Source organism: Buteo buteo, chromosome 14 (assembly GCF_964188355.1).
Source record: "Buteo buteo chromosome 14, bButBut1.hap1.1, whole genome shotgun sequence".
Classification (NCBI taxonomy): Eukaryota; Metazoa; Chordata; class Aves; order Accipitriformes; family Accipitridae; genus Buteo; species Buteo buteo.
In genome coordinates, this window is record NC_134184.1 from 29092238 (window position 1) to 29117434 (window position 25197).

Genomic DNA, 25197 nt, shown 5'->3' on the forward strand with positions numbered 1-25197 from the left:
AATCATGCTTTGTAAAGGGGTATTATGCAATTGAAAATTTAATTTTTTTGCTTTTCTTTTCACAACAGTTTATCAACTCATAAACCAAAGATTCTAATCTTGGTGTCAGATGCAGATCAAATAGAATCTTATTCTGCTTCGTGTGCTTTAAAAATACATGAGTTTGTCAGTGATTAGATTAGTATAATAGGATTTGAAAAAAATGAAAGATTGCTTTAATCATGAAAGATCAGCTAGCATTTTGCAACAGTAACAAAGCCCAGCAGTTGCCATCGAAATCTGTCCTCAGTTTTCTGTAGTTCTGTGGGAATTCTTGGTTTTGAAGCAATCTTCTTTTTTCTTTTTTTTTTTTTCTTTCCAGGTGCATGCAGCTTTACTTCTCGAAACCATCGAGATGCTGCTTCACAGACCATCCCTGCTCAATGTTTAGAAGCTGTTGATTCAAAGATCCTTGTGGGTTCTGCACGTCGAAAGTCGTCTGCCAGATCTTCTACTTTGATTGATATTTTCGGACTTAAGGAACTGTCCTCAGTAAAAAATTCGGTTACAACCTCAATTTCTGATCCTTGGATACAAAGGAGTTTCTATAAGCCATATAATCCTTCTGATCAAGGTGTTAATTTTTTATGTAAAACATTGTTTTCTTCTTCTCCAGCTGAATCCTCTGAGTCAGATTGCTCCAGCCCAAGCCCCATCATCTTCTTAGATGAAGAAGGCTATCAAAAAAGCTTGAAGGCAAAACTTCAGCTGCCAAAAATTCCGGTAGTGAAAGATGGTATAGAGGATTCAGACTCAGAAGTGAGTGAGTTTTTTGATAGTTTTGATCAGTTCGATGAGCTGGAACAAGCCTTGGAAAACTCTTGTAAAGTTATTAGGGATCCCATCCTAGGGAATCCCTCCCAGAAAAGGAGGACTGCACATGAAAAAATGTCTTCTGCAAGCATTACAATGAATCCTCAGAAATTCAAGTTTGATCGTCCCACTCTCCCAGCCAATGTAAAGAAACCAACTCCTCGTAAACCAGAATCACCATATAGCAGCGTCTTTGATGTTCCGGATTCTCCTCGCCCAGTTAAAACATCAGGGGAAGAGAATGGAGGCTTGTTCAGCCCTATTAGATCATCGGCTTTCAGTCCACTAGGGAGCTGTGGTTCTTCTGAATGTTTATGTCGAATTAGTCTTGGTGGAGATGGGACAGGTCAAAATCACCATGATGCGGTTTATAATAGTTATTCAGCATATGCTGATAGTGTTTCATTTGAAATACTGGGTTCTGTTTTTCATTCTGAGTCCTCATCAGAACAAGTATGTGTAGGAAATGATTCAAAACACAAAGGGATTGCTTTGAAAGAGAAAAAAAGTCAAGCTGCAGATCTCAAAATGAAAACTAGTAAGGAGCCAGATAAACAAGCAAAATCTAAACATAAGTCATTAATGATTAGAGATAGCATTCAAAAATTTGCAACTGAATTAGTTGAAAAAAGTTTTGGCAGTGCATTTAAAGACCTGCAAAAAGGTGTTTCTTCATGCACCAACGCACTTTGTCATTTGGCTGCTAGGTTGACTTCTTCGGTCTTTCAAATGGCTTTTTATGAGATTGGAAGACGTAGAGCGATCTCCCTGAAGGAGCGTGCCATTAATGGGATAGCAAACTTTTTGGTGAGCGAAGCTATAACTGGTGCTTTGAAAGAACTGCGGCAGGTAAAGAAACAAATATTTACCAACACTGTCGCACGGTTTGCGGCAGACCTTGCTGAAGAACTTGTGTTTGAGGGAATCATGGAAGTATGCCAGTTTTCATATCCATCGACACCTATAGCTGCACAGCCTTCATCATTCGATTATGAAGACAAAGTGGTAAGATCCTATGCCAGAGATTTGTCTGAATCTGTCATTCAGGAGGCTTTTATTGAGCTATCTCAGGTTGATGTGACCTTCACAACACAAGCAGCCATTAGTATTTCCATGGACAACATTAAATATGTGAGTGCAGAAAGTATGTTAGAGTCAACACGGACTTCTACGGTTTTTCCTGATTTTAATGATAGGGTAGCACTGAAGCCAATCCAAGATTCCAAGAAGGAATATACTGTACAGCAAGCTCTATTTTGCACCTCTGGTGTTGTAAGTTCAGTACCTGTGCCCTTAGCTGGAAGAGCTCTTTGTCAGCATCAGGTTTCCTCTGATGTTTATGAAGCAAAAGTATCCAATGCTCCGAATTCTGATGATAATATGAAAGTATACAAAGACTCGACTCATCCATTTTTCACAAGCAGAAAGAGAGAGGAGGAAGTCGCTTTCAGAAATATATACCTGACTTCAGATCCCAGTCAAGGTACTGAAAGTACGCCGTCACTCTTGCATAACCAAAATGATACCAAACAAACAAATAACAGATCTGGAATGAACAATAATTCAGAATTAACAAGTGGGTCAAAAGGCATTAATACTTTCTCTGGAACTATGGTAGATATGATAGTAAATGAAGCTTATGAAGCCATAACCTCATGTAGAGTAACAAAAGCAGTAGAAGAGTATACAGACTTTTTAACAAGAAAAATAATAGATAAAAAACCTTATGTGCAAAGCATTTGTGAAGATTCCCCCAAGAATATGTTTGCAGATCACTTGGCCAAGTATGTCATAAAACAATCAGTGGATGGAAGTAAAACTGTGTTATGCAACACTAGTGAGAATTTAGCATGTAATTTGAGCCCACAGACTTACGCAGATATCAGTAGAAAAGAACAATGTGTGATGAAGAAGCAAGAGGCTGAGAAACCAAGTAATGTTTCTGTAATTGTGGAACAACAACAGATGCCTTTGAATAATCCATGTAAATTTCTTTTTACTCCAACTCCTTCTGTTCAGTGTTTTTCAGAATCTAAAGATTGTTGGCAGGAACAAAAAGGACACAGGTTTTCTTCAAAATCACCACCGCCTTGTTCCACTGTGACTTTTGGTAGGCATGTTCTAGAGGACTTTACTGACACGGGAAGCTGCTCAGTAACATACTTAAACAAGCCCTCAAAAACCCACGATACTGAGAAACCATCATCAGGACCTTTAACTTACAAGCAGGCTGATTGTTTTCTGCATGCAAATAGCTTTTCTTCAGTGATGTTTGGCAGTGAAGATGCTTTGCAGATGGAAGATAAATCAAGTCTCAAAGATGGAAATACCTGTGTAATGCCTGATACACCCCCACCAACTCCTTTAGTACCATGTCAAGGTAGTTCTGAAAGAAACCTAAGGAAACTATCTAAGAAGCTCAAGGGAGAATTGGCAAAGGAATTTGCACCTGCAACACCGCCTTCTACACCGTACAATCCATCTGTTACAGGTTTGTCCGAAACTGAACATGACTCTTTGGAAAATGAGGAATTTATGCTGAAACTCATGCGGTCACTTTCTGAAGAAGTTGAAAGTAGTGAAGATGAAGATCATTCTGAAATGCCTGTTGAGAAAGAGGAGCGTTCAGAAAAAACAATTCAGTATGCAGATTGCTTAGCTAGCCGTATAATTTCAATAGCGACTGAAATGGCTGCTTCCCATTTAGATGGTAAAACAAACGAAAGACAGGTTCAGTTAGGTATGCAAAACAAAAGAGGTGGATATACTGCATTTATAAATATCCCAGAAGAGATGTGCAATTCTTTATGGAATTATGCAGGTGATATGGCAGGAAAAGTCATCAATGAGGCCAAGAAAATAGTGAAATCAAGGCATTGTAAACTGTTGAGGTTGAAACGGGTTAACTGTCAGGTGGATTGCATTTATCTGAGAAAAGGCGATAAAGATTATAATTCAAAAGAACGGTGTGGTCCAGTGCAGGACCAGTGGCCCGGGGAGAGAGATTCATCTGTACTTGCTTTACCACAAGGTTCAGGCATGACAGGTTTGACCTCCAAATACCCAAGCTGTGAAAGTGTGACTGACGAATACGCAGATCATATTATTCGCGTTTTGAAAAGAGAAGGTGGTAATGCTGAACTGTTAATGGATCAGTATGCTAGCAGACTTGCTTACAGGTCTATCAAATCAGGCTTACAGCAAGCTGCTAGAAAAACCAAACTGAAATACAACAGAAAGACTTTTCCTGGGCAAAATGCACCAGTAAATGGTAAGCTGGAGCTGATCAAAGCAGTGAATAAAGATGCAGTACAGCAAGTGAGAAGCGGCATTCATCACTGTGAAGACCAAACGTACGAAAGGAGTATCGGCACACAGAGAACAGAATGTACAGAGTTGTTGGATTTTTCAGAATCCCTTGCTCGCAGTATCACTTGTGATGTCAGGAAGAAATTAAAAATGTCGGGAGCGTGTTTGCCAAAGTCTCTGACAGATTCCTGTCTATATAAAAAGACTGAATTTGATGAAGTCACAGGGGATCTTATTAAAACAAGATTTTCTAGGACATTTCTTCCTTTCTCGCCAGATCATAAACTGTATCATAGTACAGGCAGTTTAAATGAAAATGGCTACAGTGAAGGCATAATTCAAGCTATAGAACAATATGCTAGGAAAGTAGCAGATGATACTCTAGAAATGAGTTTAGAGTCAGCTGTTCTCCATGTGGCTGAAAACAGAAAAAACGGGGATAGGCTCTCCTATACTGAGAAACTGTCTCCTTTTCCTGGAACTGTCTGTAGATGCTGCAGTATGAAGGAACATCGGTACTGTACAGAAAGTACGTCTCATCTACCCGCGCAAGAATCCTCTGTTCCAGTGAGGCATTTTCTTCATTCTGGATTGGGTGGTGCCTGTCAAAAATCAAGAGTGTTTCAGCTTGATATTCCTAAAATTCACGTTGATGTAGAACAGAAGACAGTGTTTTCTGACGACGGGGCTACTGCAGCTGTAGAGAAAGCAGGAGAGCTGAGTTACACAAGTCTGACAGCTGACAGTGGTATTGGACAAGATGGAGTGAGTTTTGCTGAAAGCCTTACTACTGAAATAATGACATCAGCTATGACTAATATTGGTCAGGCAGTTAACATAAGGTAATATTAATTTTCTCTTACTTGTTGCATTCTGTACCAGAAAAAGCAGGATTGTTAATACAAATATGTGCTCAGAAGGCATTTTTATTTATTTATTTATTTGTTTTAGAATTCTACACTTTATGTTCTGAATGTTTTCTTTTTATTCTTCTGGTGATACTTAAATGATTCAGAACTAGAAAAAAACTACTTTTTTCCACCTGTGGGAGCTTGAAACCAAGGTTTCTCTGTATATCAGCACGCATGTGTTCCAGGAGGTGACTAATAAGTGGAACTTACTATTTCAACTTGAAATACTGTTATTTTTACCTACAGTAGAGAATAGTAGACCTTACAGGTTTTGTTGATCTGTGAGCCGTGACAGAATCCAGGTTTGTTCCCTACCTGTGTTTTCTTTTCTGTGCTAAGAAATAAAATAACTTTATTTTTCCTTTTTTTGGTAGGACCAACATGTGGTACTGGCCAAACTAGCTATTGCTTTATCATATGAAGGCTTTATTTTGATTATGGCTGTGTTGCAATAGTGTCCTTATTGTTGGGAAAAAACCCACAACCCCTTACTTTAAAGAAAAAAAACCTTATTAAAACACACTTTAGCTTATAAAATAGTAATACAATAGACAAGGAACTGACTTTCAATTTCATCTGTATTTAGCAAAGGCTAATATACTGTTTCCTTTAGTAGGACTATAAATAGGAAATATATGGCACAGTAACTTTGCGGCAAACAGCAGCCGTTCCTTAAAACAGACTGTGCCGTGGTCAGAGTGACTTGGGATCTTCTCTTCTTCGGGTCCAAGAGCAATCTTTACCATGGTTTTTTTTCCAATTTATAGTAGTATTATTTTTCTGCTTCTTTTGTGTGGGAATTCCTCATGCTATCTATCTATGGATTTCTTTTCCTGGTTTCTAGAGGGACTTCATGATGAATAATAAAATTGATTTTTATATATTCAGTGGCTAAAAGCCACAGTGGACTGAACTAAATTTTTCAAGGTATGATATGAAACACTTACATACTAGCAGCATAAAAGTGCTCATAAGATGTATATTGTGGCTGTGCACAACAGGGTTGAGTCCTTGAGTCAGTGTGTGACAAAAAAAAAAGTAGTAATGTGGTGATGTTTTTCTATACTTACAGTATCAAAGATGACACTTTGTTTCTGAATCACTTCTTAAAAATACTATTTAAAAATTCTAGTTAGAATATAACAGCAATAAAATGCAGGGTTCAAAGAGATACTGTTTATTATTATGTCTGTGACAAGGAGGCGATGGTAGGGTTTTACTATGACAAAATTTATAAATGTTTATTGCATTGTCATCTAATGTATGCTGTGTAATGCATATGTTTCTCGAGAAGCTGCTTTGTGTGGTGAAAAGATCTGCTGCTAGTGCTGGTACAACTAAATAAAAATAGGGGAAAAATCACCTTTGTATTACCCAGATGGGTTTGGTTCCAATTCAGGCTACATATTTGTCTGCACAAATTCATGCTCACTGGAGCAAAGTGTTATCAGTCATGTGGGTATGGTTGGATTTGTAAGTAGTGCTTCCTATGGTGGTAGTAGGATGATGATTTTCTTGAACTTTCAACCACTTCATGTGTATATAGGTAATCACGATTTGCCCCTGAAAGTTAGTTCATAACTGCATAGTGTAACTTTTTTCATAAGGAGTTCAGACTTCTTTAAAGTTATCAAAATGGATCTTAGTCAGTGTCTTCTAAAGACTATCTTTTATTGAGCATACTTGCTTGATTGTTTGTTGGATAAAAGATTTAGATTTATTTCCTGAGGGAAAACTTGTGAAGAAGTCAAGCATTGCTGTACTTTCTTGAAGCAGGAAGACAAATCTTTATCTACAGAAAGACCTTTTTAAAAAATGCAATCCTAACGTTTTAAACACCAGCAGCACATACCTAAACACTTTGCCTACAATAGCAGACCACCTAGCTGGTTGTACCGAAAGGAGGCAGGGGAAAATAGCCTATGGTGAACAAGTTCAAAAATGGTAAGTCTTCTGCTTGAAAAGTGTACCTTGATATACAGTCTGTAAGGCTACAATGCCTTCTATGCTTTATAGCAAATAACCTTCCAAATGAGCGAATTATTTGTGCTGCTCCCTATGTCTTCTAGTGAAAGAATTCCAAATAGCAATCCCTGACCTAAGCCTGTTGAAATTGCAGATTCATTTGGTTGCTCCATTTCTTGTGTTGAGAATAGGGTACAAATTAATGGCTTCCCCCTCCCCCCCCCTTTTTTTCCTTGGAATTTAACATCTTTGAAATGGTGTTCAATTGCTGTGAATAAAATAACACAGATTGGCATGAGATGGAGTGATGTTTTTGTCTTAAATTTTTGTTTAGCTCTGTTGGAAGAGAAGGATTTCACTCTGTTGAATCTATTGTTAGCCAGCAGATGAGTCTTAGTATTGGTGATGATAGCACTGGGAGCTGGTCCAATCTAAGTTTTGAAGATGAACATCCTGATGAGAACAGCAGTTTTCTTCACCTCAGCGACAGGTAACTATAAATATGTTAGTATAGTTAAACAGATTATCTTGACATCAAATAACTTGGCATTAAGTGGTTTTCTCCTGGGGGTTGGGGGAGAAGAGATTATTTTGTCTTTAACACACAATAATTTTTTTATTAAAAATGGCTCTAATAATATGTGTTTTCTTACAAAATGTTGTTGTCTACAAATGTTCATACTATACACTCTGTAAAATATGTGGAGTATGTATTGTCATTGATGTCAGGGAGTCACATCAAGTAAAACTGTACATATATAATTTAAGTTATTAGCAAAAGATGCAGGTGTTTTAAAAAAACTACCATGTGTAAAATACAACTTGAAAGTACTGTTTATAAGTTGTGCTCTGAAATATTAAAACTTAATAATTGAGAAGGTGTTTTATATAAATTCATCTATTCTTGAAAAGCAGTAATATGAGCTTAATTTGCATGAGGAGGTTTAACAGCTATTTTTGTGTTTTTTGGGACTTGAATTTATAAGCTGTTCTAACTGATATTGGTGGAATATTTATGTACTACTAATCACAAACTTACAGGTGTGTAATATTGGAACTTACCTGTTCAGAGTAGTAACTTTTTCCACAGAGCTTCTCGCTACACTTCCCCCGGCTGATAACTAACCGTGATTAGAATGGGAATTATAAATATCTGCAATGTCTCTGCCTGTTGCCAGGGAAAATTATATTAAGAGTTGTGGCGTGAGCTCCTATATAAGGAGCATATGAGGAATGAGTAAACTTAGTTTTTTATGATTGATATACCACTTATGTTACTGCAGTAAGTTCAGCATTTCTCTTGAAGAACAGCATAAGTAGGGGAGAATTTTTTTTTTTCAGTTAGTACTTCCAGCATCACTGAGATTAAAGAAAATATAGGAGATGTGCTTCCTTATCTAATGTACAAATAGGTTATTTGGTACCAGAGTGAACCTGATCTCTACAGTATTTTTAAATGTCTACAATATTTTTCATGTTTTGCTTAACTAAATATTTTAATCAAATCACTACTGTAATTTATTTATACAACTGAATAATTGTGTAAGAGAATACATTGCCTTAAAGTTATTTCAATAAAACATCATCTGTTGAAAATGAGTTAGACTTACCTCATGAAATTCAGAGTATAAGGAAGAATATTCAGCATATTGGCAGTTACAAATAGTGAAAAATATAGATTAGTTGATGCTGGAAAAAAAAAAGTGTAAAAAAAATTGCTGGACCTGTATTGCCCATGTTGTATTTGTTTGTTTATCATCCCCAAAACAGATTTAAGTGAAAAGAAGGTAATTTCTATTACTTGCAAGAAAATCTGTGGCTAATTAGAGGACAAATAACCTAAATTAGCATTTTACTCAGAGAAGGAGAGGCATAATTTGGATAGCAAGGTGTTGGCAGAGGAAACTGGCACACGCAAATTGATCAGCTGGTTTTACAAACCGAACTGTGGATTGGTAGCAGCTCATGTGTTTGTGTTGGTGAGGTTTAGCAGGTGGAAGCGACAGGATCTGGGGTTGTTGCCCTGAGTAAAAAGATATGGGGGGGGGGGGGGGGGCCTGTAACAAAACAAGATTCAGTAATAACAGTATGGAACGGTGTTAGCATCGTCTAAGGAAATCAAAAACTGCATGGCCATGATGAATATTTATTGCTTTTATTTCCTCTTTTTAACATCAGCTGTTTTATTAAACAGCTTATATAGAGGGAGCATTACTTTATGCAGTTACAACAGTTGAAAGTTTGGTGGTTTGTTGTTTTGGGTTTTTTTTTTCTTATGGTTAGGGCCATCTGTTTTAAAAAAATACTGTGCTGATTATATGTAAACCATGTTATGAAACATTTACATGTACTGTCAGGTAGCATTGCTTTCCTGGCAGCTATTTCTTAGTGCAAGTGGCTTCCTTGTGTCTGAGAAGCTGTCAGCAGTCTTGCTTGTACCATCTTTGAGATACTGGATATCATTAGAACAATTTGTTTGTAGTGCTGGTACAGTATAATGAAGTGGCATACTGAACATTAATCTAGTTTTTCTTGGTGAGGGAGGACCTCTCCCTTTCCCCAAGCTGTTTTTCCAGGCTGTTTGCAGTATTCAATGGACACTGGTACTTAAGACTCCTTCAGCTGACATTTTGGAAATTATCTTCAGAAAAATTATCTTCATAATATCTTTATAAACTTAGAGATTCCATTAACAGTAGTTGAAATTTTTTTGGAACACACAGAGAAAACAACACAACAATACAAGCTACAGTGGTCCAGTTCGATTTACCTTGCTTTGCTTTACTTCAGGAACAAAAAAGACATTTTTTGTAGTGACTCTGTTGAAACGGAAACATGCCCTCTGCATCTCAGATCAATATATAAATTGTACGTCACTACTTCACAGAGGATTAAACTATGTGTAAACAAGGGAGCAAGACAACTTGGAAAGAATTATCAAAGCACGATCTCTGCAGTTCCATTTGAATGGAAATAGGAATGGAAGTTCTTTAGCGGACTTGGTAAAGTTAGTTATGCAGGGGACTGCTTGCATCTTCTGCTTTGCGTGCATAATGTTAGTGACTTAAATTTAGAAATAAAACAGTCTTAAGCTTTCTCTGTTGTTAATCTATAGGTATGGGCATAGACATAGGCTTTTCCAGGGTATGATTCTGAGCATCCAGGTTAGGTTATACTTCAGAGCAGAAGCCTCTTGCCTTTGACTGTATGTACATAATGCAGAATCTCAAAGCACATGATCTGATTTATAGTTCCCATATATACAGTATCTATATAAAAGTTGAAAGCTTTTCTTGTAAGTCCGCTGGCTCATGTTGAAGAGCTGCATGAAGCATTATAGAAGCATTATAATGCCTTTGTCTGTTTATTGCTTGGTCTGTGGTTGCAGGACTTTATTTGCAAGACTGTTAATTTGGCATCTTAAAACAAAATAAAAGTCACATTACAAAAAAGTCTCATACATTGCTATGCATTGTAATCATATGGTTCAGTATATATGATTATTTCAGACCAAGTTTGACCTCTGTAAAATATATTAATCTCTTACCTAATCAGAATAGTAGTATGCATGAGGTCATTCTGTTAGATTGCAGATACTTTTACCTTTTGTCTGAGAACTGGGGCAGCTTTTACTTCCACCTGTGTTAGCATCTATAACTTTCAGTGAAAGAAGCTGCTTGAAAGAGGCTGTTTGAGTGCAAAGTATTGGTATCAATAGGCTATATTAAATCTTTTCTATACATGTAATTCGAACCAAATTTAATACTTCATATTTACTGTGATAGTCTCATACTGTAGCTTGAGAAAGTGCTTAAGACCAGGTTTGCATTCTCTGTGCCAATCAATTTGGTTTCTTTGGAAGCTTCTGCTCTTTAATTTTCTTTTTTTCTTATTTGCATAATAAGAGAACTGTTTGATTGTTCATTGCACATGTAGTCTAAATAAGCAACAATGTGCTGAATGAAGCACGTGCAACTTTTTAATTTTTTTTTTTTTCCTCCTGTTAGGGTGTGTTCATATTGCAGGCTTGCTAACCTGCTGTTATTGTTTTGAAATTAGGATCCAAGCAGGCATACTGGAAAGCAAAGGGCACTGATAGGCAATAGTGTTACTGGCAGACTCTTGGAAGAGATTAATGTCTGTCTCTTGAAATGTTTCTTTCCACCATTTGTGGTTTTAAACTTTACTATTTGCCTTGAGTAGAATGAGTGGAAGAAAAGAGCTTTAACAGCCACACAAAACTTAGGGGAAGAAAGCATCTTCTCGCAACAGTTGTTCTCCGGAGTTACTTCATGGCTTGTCATACCATCTATAGTAGACAATTTAACTTTCTCAAAGAATGCTGGTTATCTTGAAATCCTATTCTTGGAAGGCTTTCAGACATGCTCTGGGGGAGGTATGAAGTTGGGCAACAGAGATTTAATCGTAGGAGTAGCTCAATCTTGTACATAAGCACAGGCTTAACAAACTGCTGATTATACTGCCTAAAATGTACCAGTACAAGGACATGCTCAATTTTTTCAGTTCTTCGCATTGGCTTGAATGTAGTCATGGCATAAATGCAGTATTATGAACTGTGAGCAAAGTAATTTTTCGTGTTGTTTTCACTGATCTATAATCCACCCTATTTTTAAAAGATCAGCTTGTAGAACAATATTCAGAAGTTAAAAAAAAATATTTTTTTGATTTGCTCTAAGAATTCCTTCTCATCAGGCTGTTGGAGATCATTACTGGATTTTTGCAATGAGGTGGAAGGCTTTTATTTGTGCACTTGTCTTCACAATGTGTAGTTTTATGAACTTTTAGCTAGTCCTTAAGCAAATATTATAGTTGTAATCCATATTTCTATGAGTAATCATATTGAAATTGTTGAGCTTGTATAAATAACGAGCAATGTGCTTAGACCTGAGGACAGAATTACTGCTAGCATTGATCTGGAAAATTAATGAGTACAAATTAATACTTTCACCTGTGTACTGAAACGTACCAGTTTTGCATTATTGTGCACATTGCTGCTCTGAATAGCACTGACGATCATGTTTGTACTCTGTTGCAGCAAACCTGTTCAGGAAGTTTCAGTGCTCTTGCATTAAATGTCTTGACAAAACAGCTCTAAGGAAAATGAAGGTTCTAGTTTGAGCTATTGTTCTTTTCTAGTTCAGCTGTGTTCTCTTCTTCTCCTGGCAGTAATGGTAACAGCAGTAGCTGGAGCAGTCTTGGTTTAGAAGGGGATATGTATGAGGAGAATTTATCCTTTCCAACATCAGACAGGTTGGTTCAGTTGAGAAATATAAACCAGATGGGTTCCTCATAATTAATGCATGAAATCATCATTTTTGAAAATAAAAATACGGTGCATTTTTTATGCTGATACATTATTCACGCTCTTCTCACTTAATCACAATATGATTTTTTCATTAATTAATCCATACTGAATGGTTAAATTTTGCTGTGCTAAACTGATGAATGTGTTGTGCTTGCAAAATGAAAGGTCCCTTTTGTGCATGTTCCTGCTTGCAGTTTTACAAGTCTTTAGATTTACTTTGTCATGCAAAGTAGAGCTTGCTTCCTATAGGATTTCTTTTTTTTCCTTTAGCTTGTGGAAACTTTCAAAATTGCTTGGTAATTGGTTTTTGTAGAACACTTATGACTTAAGCTTTGAATAACTGATAGCTGTTCTGTCTGTGACATAAGATGGCTCAATGTTTTCTCATATGAAGCAAAACCAAACTGTCCGCCTTAATTAAAATCAATAAGATTTCTGCCTATTATAAAATGTCTTCACATTACAGTCCTTCTTTTTAACACCCTTCTCTTGTTTTTCTCTTCTCCCTTCTTTCCTTAAGAGCAAATCTTGTGAACTTGATGATAAATCTGTTTCTGACATGAAATGGTGTGAGAAGCAAAGCTTCTTTTCATGATCACTTCTTAATTCTTTTATGATCTTGCTGTCCTTTAACCTTCATTACAGTCTTAGGATTGACTACGTTTATTTTGCATATATTGGATTGTGTTAATATTTTTGTTTTATTTTTAAAATACAGTGATGGAACAGAAGATAAAGATGAAGACTCCAAGGATGCTGTAGAAGGTAATGTCAATTCCAGAATATACTACTGTTCTTGACCTGTGCATTCTACGTGAATTATTTTGTTAGTTCTTTGCTTCTGTAGTCTGCAAAACAAGGTGACAAACCTATTATCCCTATTCATCATAATGCATGTCAGTCAAGTCTCAGAATATATTCTTTGATTAATACCCTACATACAACTCTTAATGCACTGAAGTTTACAGCCTTTGGAAAATGGTAGTCTCTGATGCTCACACATGTACTTAATAGCATAAGGTAGTGAACTCTTTTCAGCTTGTTGAAAGTGTAAAATTATTTGCATAGAATAACGTCTTTGTGAAATATTTGATAAGGAGCCATGGCAATGCATGTGCATGGCTATGTTCGAGATACTGAAGAAGTTATTCAAACTGGCCGTATTAACCTTGGGAGAAGAGTCATAAGAAACAATGAAGAAGCTTGGATTCAATACGTTTGCTATAATCTCTTTATTCTTAGTGAAATATAAAACAGGGTCTATCCAGAATCTTGTTACAGCTTTCTGGTTTGTAGAAGATCTCTGCACTGGTTCCAGTTTGACTGAAATGCCAAAGTTGTTAATTCAAATGAGAACAGCCTGAATACATAGTGTATGAGGCTTATTCAAGGATGAGCTGATGTTAGAGCAAGTTGTAACAGAATTTTTCTTTGTGTTGGGTGTATTCTGAAGATAAAATAAGCGTTTCAGGAAACCTCTGCTACCCACTTACAGCGGATATTCAGCCATGTTGCACATCTTCAAGTAGTCTTGATGTAAGCAGAAGGATGTGTGGTTATTTCTTTTTTTTTTTTTTTTTTTTTTTTAAACTCCTGGAAAAATGTATGGAAATGAACCACATCCCTTTATTTTTTTTTTTAAATCAGATCTGACTAAGGTTATAAGGAAGTACAACTAAACTAAATTATTGAGTATTTTTTCCTCAGAATAATTATAATTAAAATGTTTTCTGCTCTGTAGGTTTCATCTAGGTTATCAATATACCATTGCTTTCTTTTGCCCTTGACTTTAAAAACTTCTAGCATCTCAAATGTTCAAATTGGTCGATTAAAATAGTGCTTGATTTTATTTCTGTGCACAGTTTAGGTGTCTGCTGGAGTGCAACATACTGCTTTATACTGTATTAAGGATTTTCTAGTGAAATTTTCCCAGTTTAATTTCTTCACCATCTCACTTCTGTTTTGAAAAGACTCCTTCTGTTACTTTAATTGTAGGACCATTTAAATAGTGTTCTAGGTAGCAAACCTTTGTACCTGGTCCTGCACATTTGGAAGTTCTGTTCCTGTCATACCTAGAAATGTCTGGCTTTTTCTAAGCTGACTGCGCCTTGTTCACCGAAGGATTTGAAATGAAGCCTCATTATTACCAAATGTACATCTGTTTTCCAAAACTAAGAGATATATCAAAATTTCCCATTGATTCATTACCACAATGCTTTCCATCCACTAAGTATCCTAATTTTTTTTTTTTTTTTACAATTGGTTATTTCTCCTACAAAGATACTAGATTTTGGGGCTCCTAGACAAATACTCTTTTATCCACCAAAAGCATGCTTATGTTATCAGTTCCACTAGTTAATTTTCTCTCTCTTTTACCTCTTGGGGGAATGTATTTTGTCTTGCTTAACTTTGCCAGTTAGGGATGAATAGCTTAGGTACCTCAGTTTTCGTAAGCTTGATTGGAAGAGTAGTGAGATTGAGGTAAACTGCACATGAGCTTAAGTTATTATTGCAAATATATTCCTTGTTTCTAGAGAGTTAAGTCCAGTAGTCTGGAAGTCAAGGCTTCAAGAACAACTTTGGAGAGCACTAGCATATGCTTAGTTGGTTCTGAGAGTGTGACAAAGGATTGCTGGGGTAGCTAGGTACAGAAATTCAGCATGGCAACAGAAGATGACAATACTGTAGTTTCTCTGTGTTACTAATGCAACTGCTCTTTCAATACTGTGTTAATTTTTGGAACTCGTGCTGTAAAGGAAGTGTTGAAAAATAGGATAGGCCTCAGTAAAAACAGCGCTATATTTTGGAAAAACTCAGGGGCAGTCTGATTGGTCTGCCTGCACAGGAAAGAATTCCAAAATACACACTTTTAAAAAATTTAGTAGATGAAGGCATAGCAGTTGGAAACGGAGGTGATTGATGGACAATGTGAGAGCCATTGCTGTTCAGTTTATGAAAGGCTGTGTTAAATTCCGTGTCATTTGGAATATACATTAAAGTTTAGATGTCTTTCAATACTCAGCTATGTTTGCGTACAATTGTAAATGGGATAAACAGTACTTCCTTATGTGAAAGTACAGAAACACTTCAGACCAGCATGATTTTTTCCTTTCATATTATCTGTATGTACTAAATGGAGGTTTTTAAATGTAGTCTAAACAGTGAACTACAGAGACTTTCTTGAAACAATTTGAATCTATAGATTTAATGATTTTATTTTTAATGTTAGGTTTGGAGCAAATACGAAAGACTTTAGCAATCATGAATATTGATCTGGAACCAAATCTAGTGGACCCCCAGCTCAGAGCAGTACTCCAGTGGCTGGCAGCTTCTGAAACAGGGGTGTCTGATCTTCACTTTCATGACGCTGCTACAAGGGAATTTGTCAATGTAAGTACTTGGGTTTGATGGGAGCTGGAGAAGGGGAAGGATTTGCTTGATTTCCATTTGCTGCGATACACCACCTGCTACTACTTTACTTGCCAATCAATAATAATGAGGTATTTGCTGTTGGGGAAAATCATTATTTAAATCCTGAGAGGTCAAAGTGGAACAGCCTGTTTAGCCTGTGCATGTACCATACAGTATTAATCAAAGCTGAGTTAACTTGTTTCACAAGTTGTTTTCCTTGTTTTACTCCAAAGAGGATAAAATTACAGCATTTTTATTTAGTGAAAAATATATTTTTTCAAGCATTTTTAACTTAGTATTTGTCTGTATATTGAATTTTTCTGAGAAGTGGGTCACGTAAATTAATTTCTAACTTAATATGTTCTGCCTCCATTTTTTTTGCTAGCAAATGCACATTTTCTTATCAGAAACAAGTTTAGGTTCTAATTAAATATTAAGTATGTATTTATTCTGTAAGCAACTGCAACCAAAGCTATTATGAAAAAGAGCTCAATAAGATTGTTTCATTTTTAGGTGCCTTTATTTTTGTTTTATAAGTCGAATTTAATATGTGACCAAAGAGAAAGCAGAAGTTTACAGAACCAGGCTTCAGCAATTTGTGTGCCTTGGGGAAGGGTCAAAATTTTGGTATGCGTACTGACCTGAGTATTTCCATCACAAACGTATAAGAGAAACTTCTTATTCCTCTAAAATCATAAAAATTATTCCTTTGTGGCTACACACCAAACTGCACATGATAATCTGGCATTTATTACATTTGACCTGTTTTTTTTAATCTTTTACCAAGGAATTATTTTAGCATTACCTGGCTACTGAAAGGCTAACTTAACAGATATATAGGCATTGTATCTAATGATGAGGTTGGTAGGAATGATAAATTATTAAAGATTTTTATCTTGTGACCTGTAACAGGTGAGAGAGCATTGATGTGATGCCATTAGTATGCTTTTAACAATTAAGATCTTGGCAAAAACAACTTAACATACATATCAGTGTATTAAGGAAGGAAAAGCTTGCTTTCAGTTCCAAAGTTTAGTATTGAATCTTCAGCTTGGTGCTTTCCGAAGGTCAAATCATCACTTCAGGAGAAAAGGGGAGTGACTGTGAAATAGAGGTCAGTATGACAAAACAGACTCCCAAACTTAGATGAGTGTGTGCACTTATGGTGCTTAGTTACTGTAGACTTGTGTTGAGTGTGAAAGGTACCCAGAGGTCAGTCCAGATTGTATCTGGGCTGAATTTTCCTAGGAGTGGCTTCTCCCTTTCTAGCCCAGAAAAAGAATGCTAGTTTTGTTTTTCTTTTGCCTATGTAACTGTGTGGTATATGTCTTCAATCTCGAGAATGGGAAGTCTTGCATTCTTACTTAAAATAACGCAGAAAATTGGGAAATGTTTTTTGGGCAAGTTGAAATATATCCCCTGTGCTCCTTTTCTGGAGGTTGGTATGTTTGATTTAGAATTATTTCAGAAATATGTTTTGTTGTACTTTAGTTCTGACACTTAGAGTGGACTTCATGCCTTCATATAGTTTGAGAATACTTTTCTCCACTTCTGTTTTTATTTGAAACTGTTGGGTTTAATCCTTATATTCACGTGTTCCTTCCCTGTTATGGTTTATAAGTGTCTTAACATGAAGAAGAAAATACTTCACTTTTTCTGTTCTCCCATGCCTGGCCCAGCATTCTCTGAAGTTCTTTTGATGTGAATGAGTTGGGTTTAGTGACTACAATTGTTCTGACCTCGTGAGTTGGTTTTGCCATCTTTTGAAGATCTATCTATTTCATGCTTGTCATATGTGAATTGCAGTATTGCAAGTACTCAAGCAGAATAGTGGTAGGACCCACAAGTGTTAACAGTAATCTGCTTTGTGTGTGTATGTGAGAGAGACCTGTATCTTACACTGCAACGTAACATTTAAGACAAAAAATACATGGCAGGTGTCTCTTTTTTAAATTTTTCCTTGAGTTTCTCATTCTTATGCCAGATCTGACTTAGTAGATTTCAAAGTTGTGATGCTACTATTTGATCCAATACCTGAAGTCACACAGGAAAGATGTTTTTAGCCAACTGTGTATCTGAACACCACTCTAGCTACCTTAATAAGAGAATATACTGAGAAGAGCACTCTGGAAAATAGCAGTGTCTATTATGTATGCACTCCTAAAAAATAATAATATTTTTCTACTTGACACTTCAGTCATAAATTGATACTGAGTTGACACCTAAAGATAAAACATAAGACCTTCAGGCAGGCAGTAGTCATGCAGTCCTGAAAATGTTACAATAGTTAATTGACCCACTTATTGTTTTATAGACTAATTTTTAGTTCTCCAAATGGAGTTATGTTAAAATGAATTGAAGTCCTGTTTCCACCTCTCCCCACGGGTAGGGAAGGATTACCTGGTTTTTATTCCGTCCCGTTTCCCAATTGGAATGATCTCTGACCCACACTGGGGGTCTTAAATTAAAAATAGTCGTTCTGAGTTCTGTCACTTGTAAAGCTAGACAAGCACCTCCAGAGGGCACTGCAGCCCAGCAGAAAACTAAACCGACCTCTGTGTCCTGATCTCTCGCCAGCTGTGGGGTTTTGATCATCTCATAGGTACTTTGGTAAGTTACCTCAGTTACGTGGGGAATGAACCTGGGCTTTAGATCACATTGAAAACAGTAATTTTCACTATAAGCAGTTGGTGGGTTCTGGAAGGGAGGAAAGGCTTGTGTTAGCTGATCACAGCAGGGTAATGAGCCACTGATGTGATGTGGCTGTATAAAAGACAAAAATACTCCTAGCATGTATCAGGCAAGGTATTACTTGCTGCGATTGGGTATGAACGCTTACTTAAGCATACATGTTATGCTCAGCAAGGCAGAAAGAAGTTAAATACCTGTGTATGAAACAAAATATATATTTGTTAGGAGCTAGAACAAGAAACAAGTAAATTAGAATAGTTCTTGACTTTGAGAAGCTTGACAGTGTGTGTATGCAAGTGCCTGGATTAAAAAAACATGTATGTTTGATTTTTAATGAGTCCTTACCTAGCTGTTTTAGGATTCCTGTTGGCTATTTTGAGTAAACTCCTAATATTTCACTTGTCTGACAGTAAGAAACAGATCAGTCGGCTAAAGAAATAGTGGGATTGAACTTTGAACTCTAAAATAAAATAGGAAGATTAGAAAAGCGAGGTGCCAGCTCTGTCATCTTACCATGGTGGTATCTTCTTGGGACAGAATATACTGTATTTGCTGAAGTAGGTCTTTGGACATTAGCCAAACTTTCCTCTGGCATAAGAAAAATGACGGTTCTTTTATAAACCAACAAACACTCTTTACAGAATTGCCTGTTGTAGACTATAAAACTTCTAGTTCCTGTACTCTTTTAAAATTCACAGAAAGAACTACAGATTTAAGTCTCTGTTTATGTAGAAGAGATTTATTTTTTTTCACTGAAAAAGGTTTCCATGTTCAGGATATATTGTACTCATATATTGTACTCATATATTGTACTCATATATATAGATATATTGTTATCTTTCTTGCTCATTCAAGTTAAGTGTTTGCTTAAGAAGTTAATTGTTTTATACATGGTTTTTATGCCCACGTTCTTTCTGTCAGTTCCATCACCTGCCTTGCTGCAGTTGGAACATCACCTAGGTGAAGAAGCAGAGAAAGATTGTCTTCCTTTTCGTGTTTTAATAGAATTTTATATTGCAATCTGGCAGGTCTCGTAGAAGAAACATTATGAATTTTTAATTTTGTAGCTATGGAAGATATTTCTCTGAACGCTGCTTATGACTTTTTTTTTAAACTTAATGTATAGAATGTCATGGTAGGGACAATAAGCAATAAAATTCTACAGCTCCAAAGAATAAGTAGGGTAAGTGTCTAAATTGTGTTTACTAAATACAACATTGACAGTTGTCCAGAAAGCTACAGAGAATAAAGTTTGTTTGTGTGAGTGTTGGGTTTTGTTTGCTTGTTTGTTTTCTTAAACTAAAAGATTTTTTTACTCCTGGGCAAACTGGCAAATTCGTCCTTGTCTTAGGGTAGGCTTTCTTCCATATATAGCTGAGCTTGACACAAAAGCAAAGGAAGATTTTTTGCTTGGACCCTGGGCAAAAAAAGTGTTTTCAGCTACACTGATCTCTGCTTGCAAGTTGTAGTTTAACTTAACCCTCACCTTTTCCTCTTCCCCAAGATGTTATAATTTGCCAACTCTGAAGACGCTGGTTTTTATTGAGGGTAGCATCTGTGCCACCCAAACCACACTATATGTTGTGAAAGGAAAATCCACATCCTTTTATTAAGACTGAGTTTTGTCTTTTTATATGTGCATTATTGGCATGGGAGGGATGGCAAATGTCTTAATCTTGTGTTCAGAATTTCCTGTTTTCTGCAGTCTTGATGAACCACAGCCCTCATACCTGTGGCACCACATCATTTGAAAATGTCGCTCCCTCCAGAAGAAAATCTTGTGAAAACTGCCCTGAAGAAAAGTGCCTGATTCTTGTGGAAGTTTTTGTTTTTATAGATGTGGGAATAATGTTTAACTCATTACAACTGATCTCTTATGAGCTAATGTTTCAAGAATAACTTCTGTAACTGTTAATGAGGATGTGCAGGTCAAAATATTTTGTTTTGTGTTCCCCTGTCTTCCCTTTAGCTTTCCAGAAGACTGCGAGAAAGAGATTGGAAAGTTGGAGATCTCTTGCAGGCAGTGCTGAAATATTGTGAAATGATAGAGAAGGCATCTGATGGAGAGCAAGCTCTAAATAAGTCTTTAGTTGCTTGGCTTCTGGAAAATGTCTGAAAAATCCAAAGATGAAACACTCTTCACTTCATTCCTCTTTTGAAAGGAGATAGAAAGAACACAGATATGTAAAGTGAAATTTAACTAATGAATGTTCAAGTAATTGTCAGCATTTAAAAGACTTTGAGTTGAAAGTCAAAATAGCTGTGCTGTGCTTTGTGATACTGTGCACATGGTATGTTTATTCAGTCCATAATCGGTATTGTCCACCCACGCATAACTTGTAATCACTGCTGTGTTCAGACCATTGCAATATTTATGAAAAAATCCCTTGTCTATGATAGTAGTTCAGAGGAGACAGTCTCAGGCATGATATTCAGGATTCCCGCTGTGCCAGGATAGCTCTTTTTCCCACTTGTATGTGTGCTGTATTCACAGTGGGACTAAGAGCACTGATGTTCTGCAAAAATCTGTTCTGGAATACCTTGTTGCAGACAATGGAAAAAATGACTGACATCGGCCAGGTGTTACGTGCCCAAGTGCACCATTGCCAGGAAGAAAATGGTGGCCTTCCCAAACAGCCCCTTAATACAGTCTGGCTTCATAGCCGCCTTTATCAAGTTTAACTTCATGTGAAGATGTGAGAGTCTGCTCTGAAATTGCTGAGGTGCAAATACATGTTCCCTTTTGTTGACTACTGTAGAGCTGGTAACTTCTGGTAGAAGGGCAGAGTCGGTAGCTGAGCATAATTTCATACATAATTCTTCAGCAAGGTTTCCTGATGCTTGCCAATTAAGTTTAAATTGCTAAATTTCTTACTGGAGCTTTTCGTATGCAGATACTTCTGTGACATTAATTCTGTGTCGAATAATTTGTATGTTAGTCTCTCACATAGATGTGTTAAAAGTAGCAGATAGAAATTTCTTCTGAGGATTTTGGCCACCATTTTGACTAGTCTAATTCTTTATTTCTTAGCCTCCATATATGAATTTTCTTTTCAGTAATAAAGGAAATTTTGTTACTCAGTGACCACCTGAGCGTTTAGCAAAGAAAGCTAATTAAAACATAAAGGGGAAGTTTCTTGCAAATTGATTTTTCATTTTTCTTAACTACCTTCACTGAATTTTTTTTAAAGGCACTTTTAGTCAAGTCTTTTTAGCAGTCTAATCGGTTTTCTCACCAGTGCTGCTGACTTGCCTGTCTGTCTGAAGAGAAATCTGGACCTTTATGTACCCTGTGGTTTGAAAATGCTTTTGGGGTTTTGTCTTTTTATACATCCTTTGAGAGAAAAAGGCACGTGCTGGTAATTTCAAGGTGGCCACCTCAGAACTCCTATCACTTCCAAGAGAATCATGGAGTGTTACTCATTTTGGATGAGCAAAAGAATCTTAATAGCGTTTTCATAGAAAAATATACTGTTGATATGGTGCGCAAGCTTCTGATTGCAAACAAGGAGAGATAAAGTCTCTAAATCTATTCTTGAATTTTAATGGCATATATACAATTCTGATTTCCTCTACCCTCTAAATTACAATGAGGTGTCACACTCGTAAACTCAAGAGCACTCTCCTTGCAATGTCTTTGTGTTTCAGGAAGGCATCCCTTTTTACAGAGACCTGGTTTGTTTTAGTCATCATTTGTCATCTGGATTTCTGCTATGGATCTCACAAAGTTCACCTTTCTCACAGAGTTAAAGATTTTTAATGTTTTTGTACATGCACATGTATGTGTTCACACGTGTGCATACACACATAGATATGTATATGTATCTATATGTTTAAGAGATCTCAAGAATATGAACTTGTAATGTAAATTTTTACCACTAACATAAATTCTGTTATGCTTATAGTTCATTACCTCACTTCATGTATTATTTCACTGATTGAAAGATCTATGGATGCCATGTGACAAAAAGACCAAAAATTGTTACAAGGTCTTTTGTCCTGTTACAGGTAGTATAAGGCCAAGCGTCAGGAATTGCTTTTCTCTAGAGCCCAAAGCGGGGCAGGGGGAAGTTACCTTAATTCCTGTATTTGGAAGATGGCGCTAGTAACAAATACTTTTTGAAGAGTTGTACAAAAGTTATCTGTTGGGTTTTTTTCTCCCCACCCCCCATACTCCTTTCTTCTTTTTTTTTTAAGGTTGACTTTCGATGTTGTTTCAGACAAAAATTTGAAACCATTCTTTGGCTATAGCATCTTCCCTTTAACACAGCAATAATGTGCAAATTTACCTATACAATTGAAATGTTAAGAAAAGAAAATACTTAAAACAGTGCCTCAGGACTAAATTTTGCTCTGGGTTTTGGACCCTTGCATTCTCACCAGGTGGAATTTCAGGACATGAGGATACAGTAGTACTAGTGCAGTTTTTCTGTACGTGTCCAAAACCAAACTGAGAAAGATATTGAAGGCATTGTAAATGTACAAAGTTGTACATTTGAAAAAAAACCCAACAAAACCACCACAGGAACAGCCATTTTTAAACTGATTTAGTCAGTATGTTGGATTTTATAACGTTGATGAAGTGTTTTTTCTTTTTAATTACTTTTCCAGAGAAAGGCAGAATATTCTGCAATGCCCAAAGCTTACAACTATTCAAAAAGTTAAGTAGACAATAGTTGCACTAAAAATGATTTTTATAAATGGAATCTTGTTTTAAGACTGGATCAAATACATTATGTAACTATTGAATGGTGTATTAAGGAAAAATTGATTTATTAGCCTCTGAGGAAAGTAGCATAGTTTCCAAATGTACGTGAGAAAAATATGTTATAAAATACTTCATTTTTTACTCAAACAAAAAACCAAACCAATTTTCTACACAAATTGTTTTAAATTTGTTCTGGATGACTTGACTTTTCTCCTTAGGTATCAAAATTGGGAAAGAATAAAACTAGCCTGGCAAAATTATTATAATTTAATAATTTTAATAATCTTTGGGAAACCTCACTCTGACTCTATCTAAATGGTGCTGTCTGCCATATTAGTGAGAAAACTGTTCTTTGCTAATGCGAGTCTTAAATTATGCTATTACTGAGTTTATTTAAAACTCCTGACCACAAATACAGAAGTGTAAATGAAAACTGTAAAAACATGAAGGGCCACATTTTGGTCCATTTAAACCAGACAACTCTGCTTTATAAACAAACATAATAAGGTAGAGTTTATTTCATCTTGCATTTTTTCTGTATAGGAAACCCTACTTGGTAATTTAATTTTTGAGTTGAGAAAAATATATACATGGTGTTATTATTCCAGAAGACACCCTGTCTCAAAAACTTCATAAGTACATTCGGTGTTCTGAAAAATGGAAATGTTCAGACATTTTGTAAGATTCTGTAGAAAAAGCACTTTGAAAATAGTCCCTCTGTAAATTAACAATTAAAAGCGCCCATATTTAAAGTAAGTTTAAACATTCAGAATGGGGTGTGTAAATAATACAGAAGTATGCATAAAGCCTTAAAATAAAAACCAAACAAAACTCAAACCCACATGCTAAAATAAAAGAGGATTTGCTGTCTCAAAATAAGGATGTGAAAAAGTAGCTAAGACTATGTACTTGAATGCAATTTGTGTAGTATCTTTGTTCTTGAGTTTTAAAAGATTGTGTAAGCTTTTTAAAAAACAAACAAAAACCAAAACCCCGCAACCCACATTCCGAGACTAATTAGGTCTCTCAAAAATGGTATCAGATTTTAACCGTTACATTTTTCTAATGTAACTTTGTCTGGGACCTTTTCTATAGGGCCACGTATTCTTGGAGATGGGAACACAGTAAGTAGTAAACACTGTCACCAGCGCAAAATCCCCTAGTTTTACACAGTTGATTTGCAAAGAAGAATTCAAGATTCAGGAACGATTTTAGTGTAAGAATTTTGGCTTTTCAGCAAGAGCCACTACTGTTGAACATTTACTGTACTTGAGCTCTGAAGCAGCAAGTACAGAGCCCAGCCACTGTAGTCACTTTATTTTGTACCATCTTTGTACATTCCTGTTGTATAGCTGGAGTTGTAGTTTTAGAGGGCCTTTGTTTTGTTGTAATGTCTGAATAGTATTTAATACTAAAATTTATTATAATTTGCTGGAACTGCTGCTTATTTGTGCAGTGTTACAGTAATTCACAGCCCAGTTAGTGATGCAATTGTATACCAAAAGCAGTTTGAATAACTATAAATGTTTATGTAACTGTACTCAATGAATATGAAGGTCTTGTACTGTATAATGGTGACAAGTTTTGCCATTTTAGTAATTTAACTATATTCAGTTTTCAGATTATGAACTCCAGGTTGCACTAAATTTGTCCTTGTTTTAGCAGTGGCTTAAAATAAAACACATTTCACTGGCTTTGAGAGCGCTGTCATTTTGTCAAAATTCATGGAATATTATTTTTCTTTTCAGCTAACACAGCTAAGATTGGTCTTGGTCAGTGGTTGTGTGAAGGTGCTTGAAGAATGGTGTAGTAAATAGTGCATCAGTAGATGGCATACTTCTTACAGAATTAAATTGGTGTCCAGGAAGAATGTGAGAACACTGTTTTACCGTCTTTGGGTTGAAAGGTAAACCCGTAGTTCCAGTTACGTGAGGTAAAGCATAGCATGGATTCTGTGAGGAGAGCCTGGGCAAGAAATCCACTCTAATATCTCAACACAAGTAGGATGTAATAACCAGTCTACC

General features: G+C 36.2%; 1 protein-coding gene across 3 annotated transcripts in view; it reads left to right on the forward strand.

The window, feature by feature from the left end:
- Positions 1-24867, forward strand: part of AKAP11 (A-kinase anchoring protein 11) — a 45918-nt gene extending 21051 nt beyond the window's left edge. The window contains exons 7-12 of one of the 3 annotated variants that reach the window (XM_075046137.1): positions 362-5003; positions 7372-7527; positions 12195-12308; positions 13082-13128; positions 15593-15753; positions 20435-24867. In XM_075046137.1, coding sequence (XP_074902238.1) covers positions 362-5003; positions 7372-7527; positions 12195-12308; positions 13082-13128; positions 15593-15753; positions 20435-20581 — 5267 coding nt within the window. In that variant the 3' untranslated portion in view covers positions 20582-24867. The remainder of the gene's footprint in view (positions 1-361; positions 5004-7371; positions 7528-12194; positions 12309-13081; positions 13129-15592; positions 15754-20434) is intronic. The other 2 variants (XM_075046138.1, XM_075046139.1) reach the window with 2 other exon arrangements.
- The last annotated feature ends 330 nt before the right edge of the window (positions 24868-25197 follow it).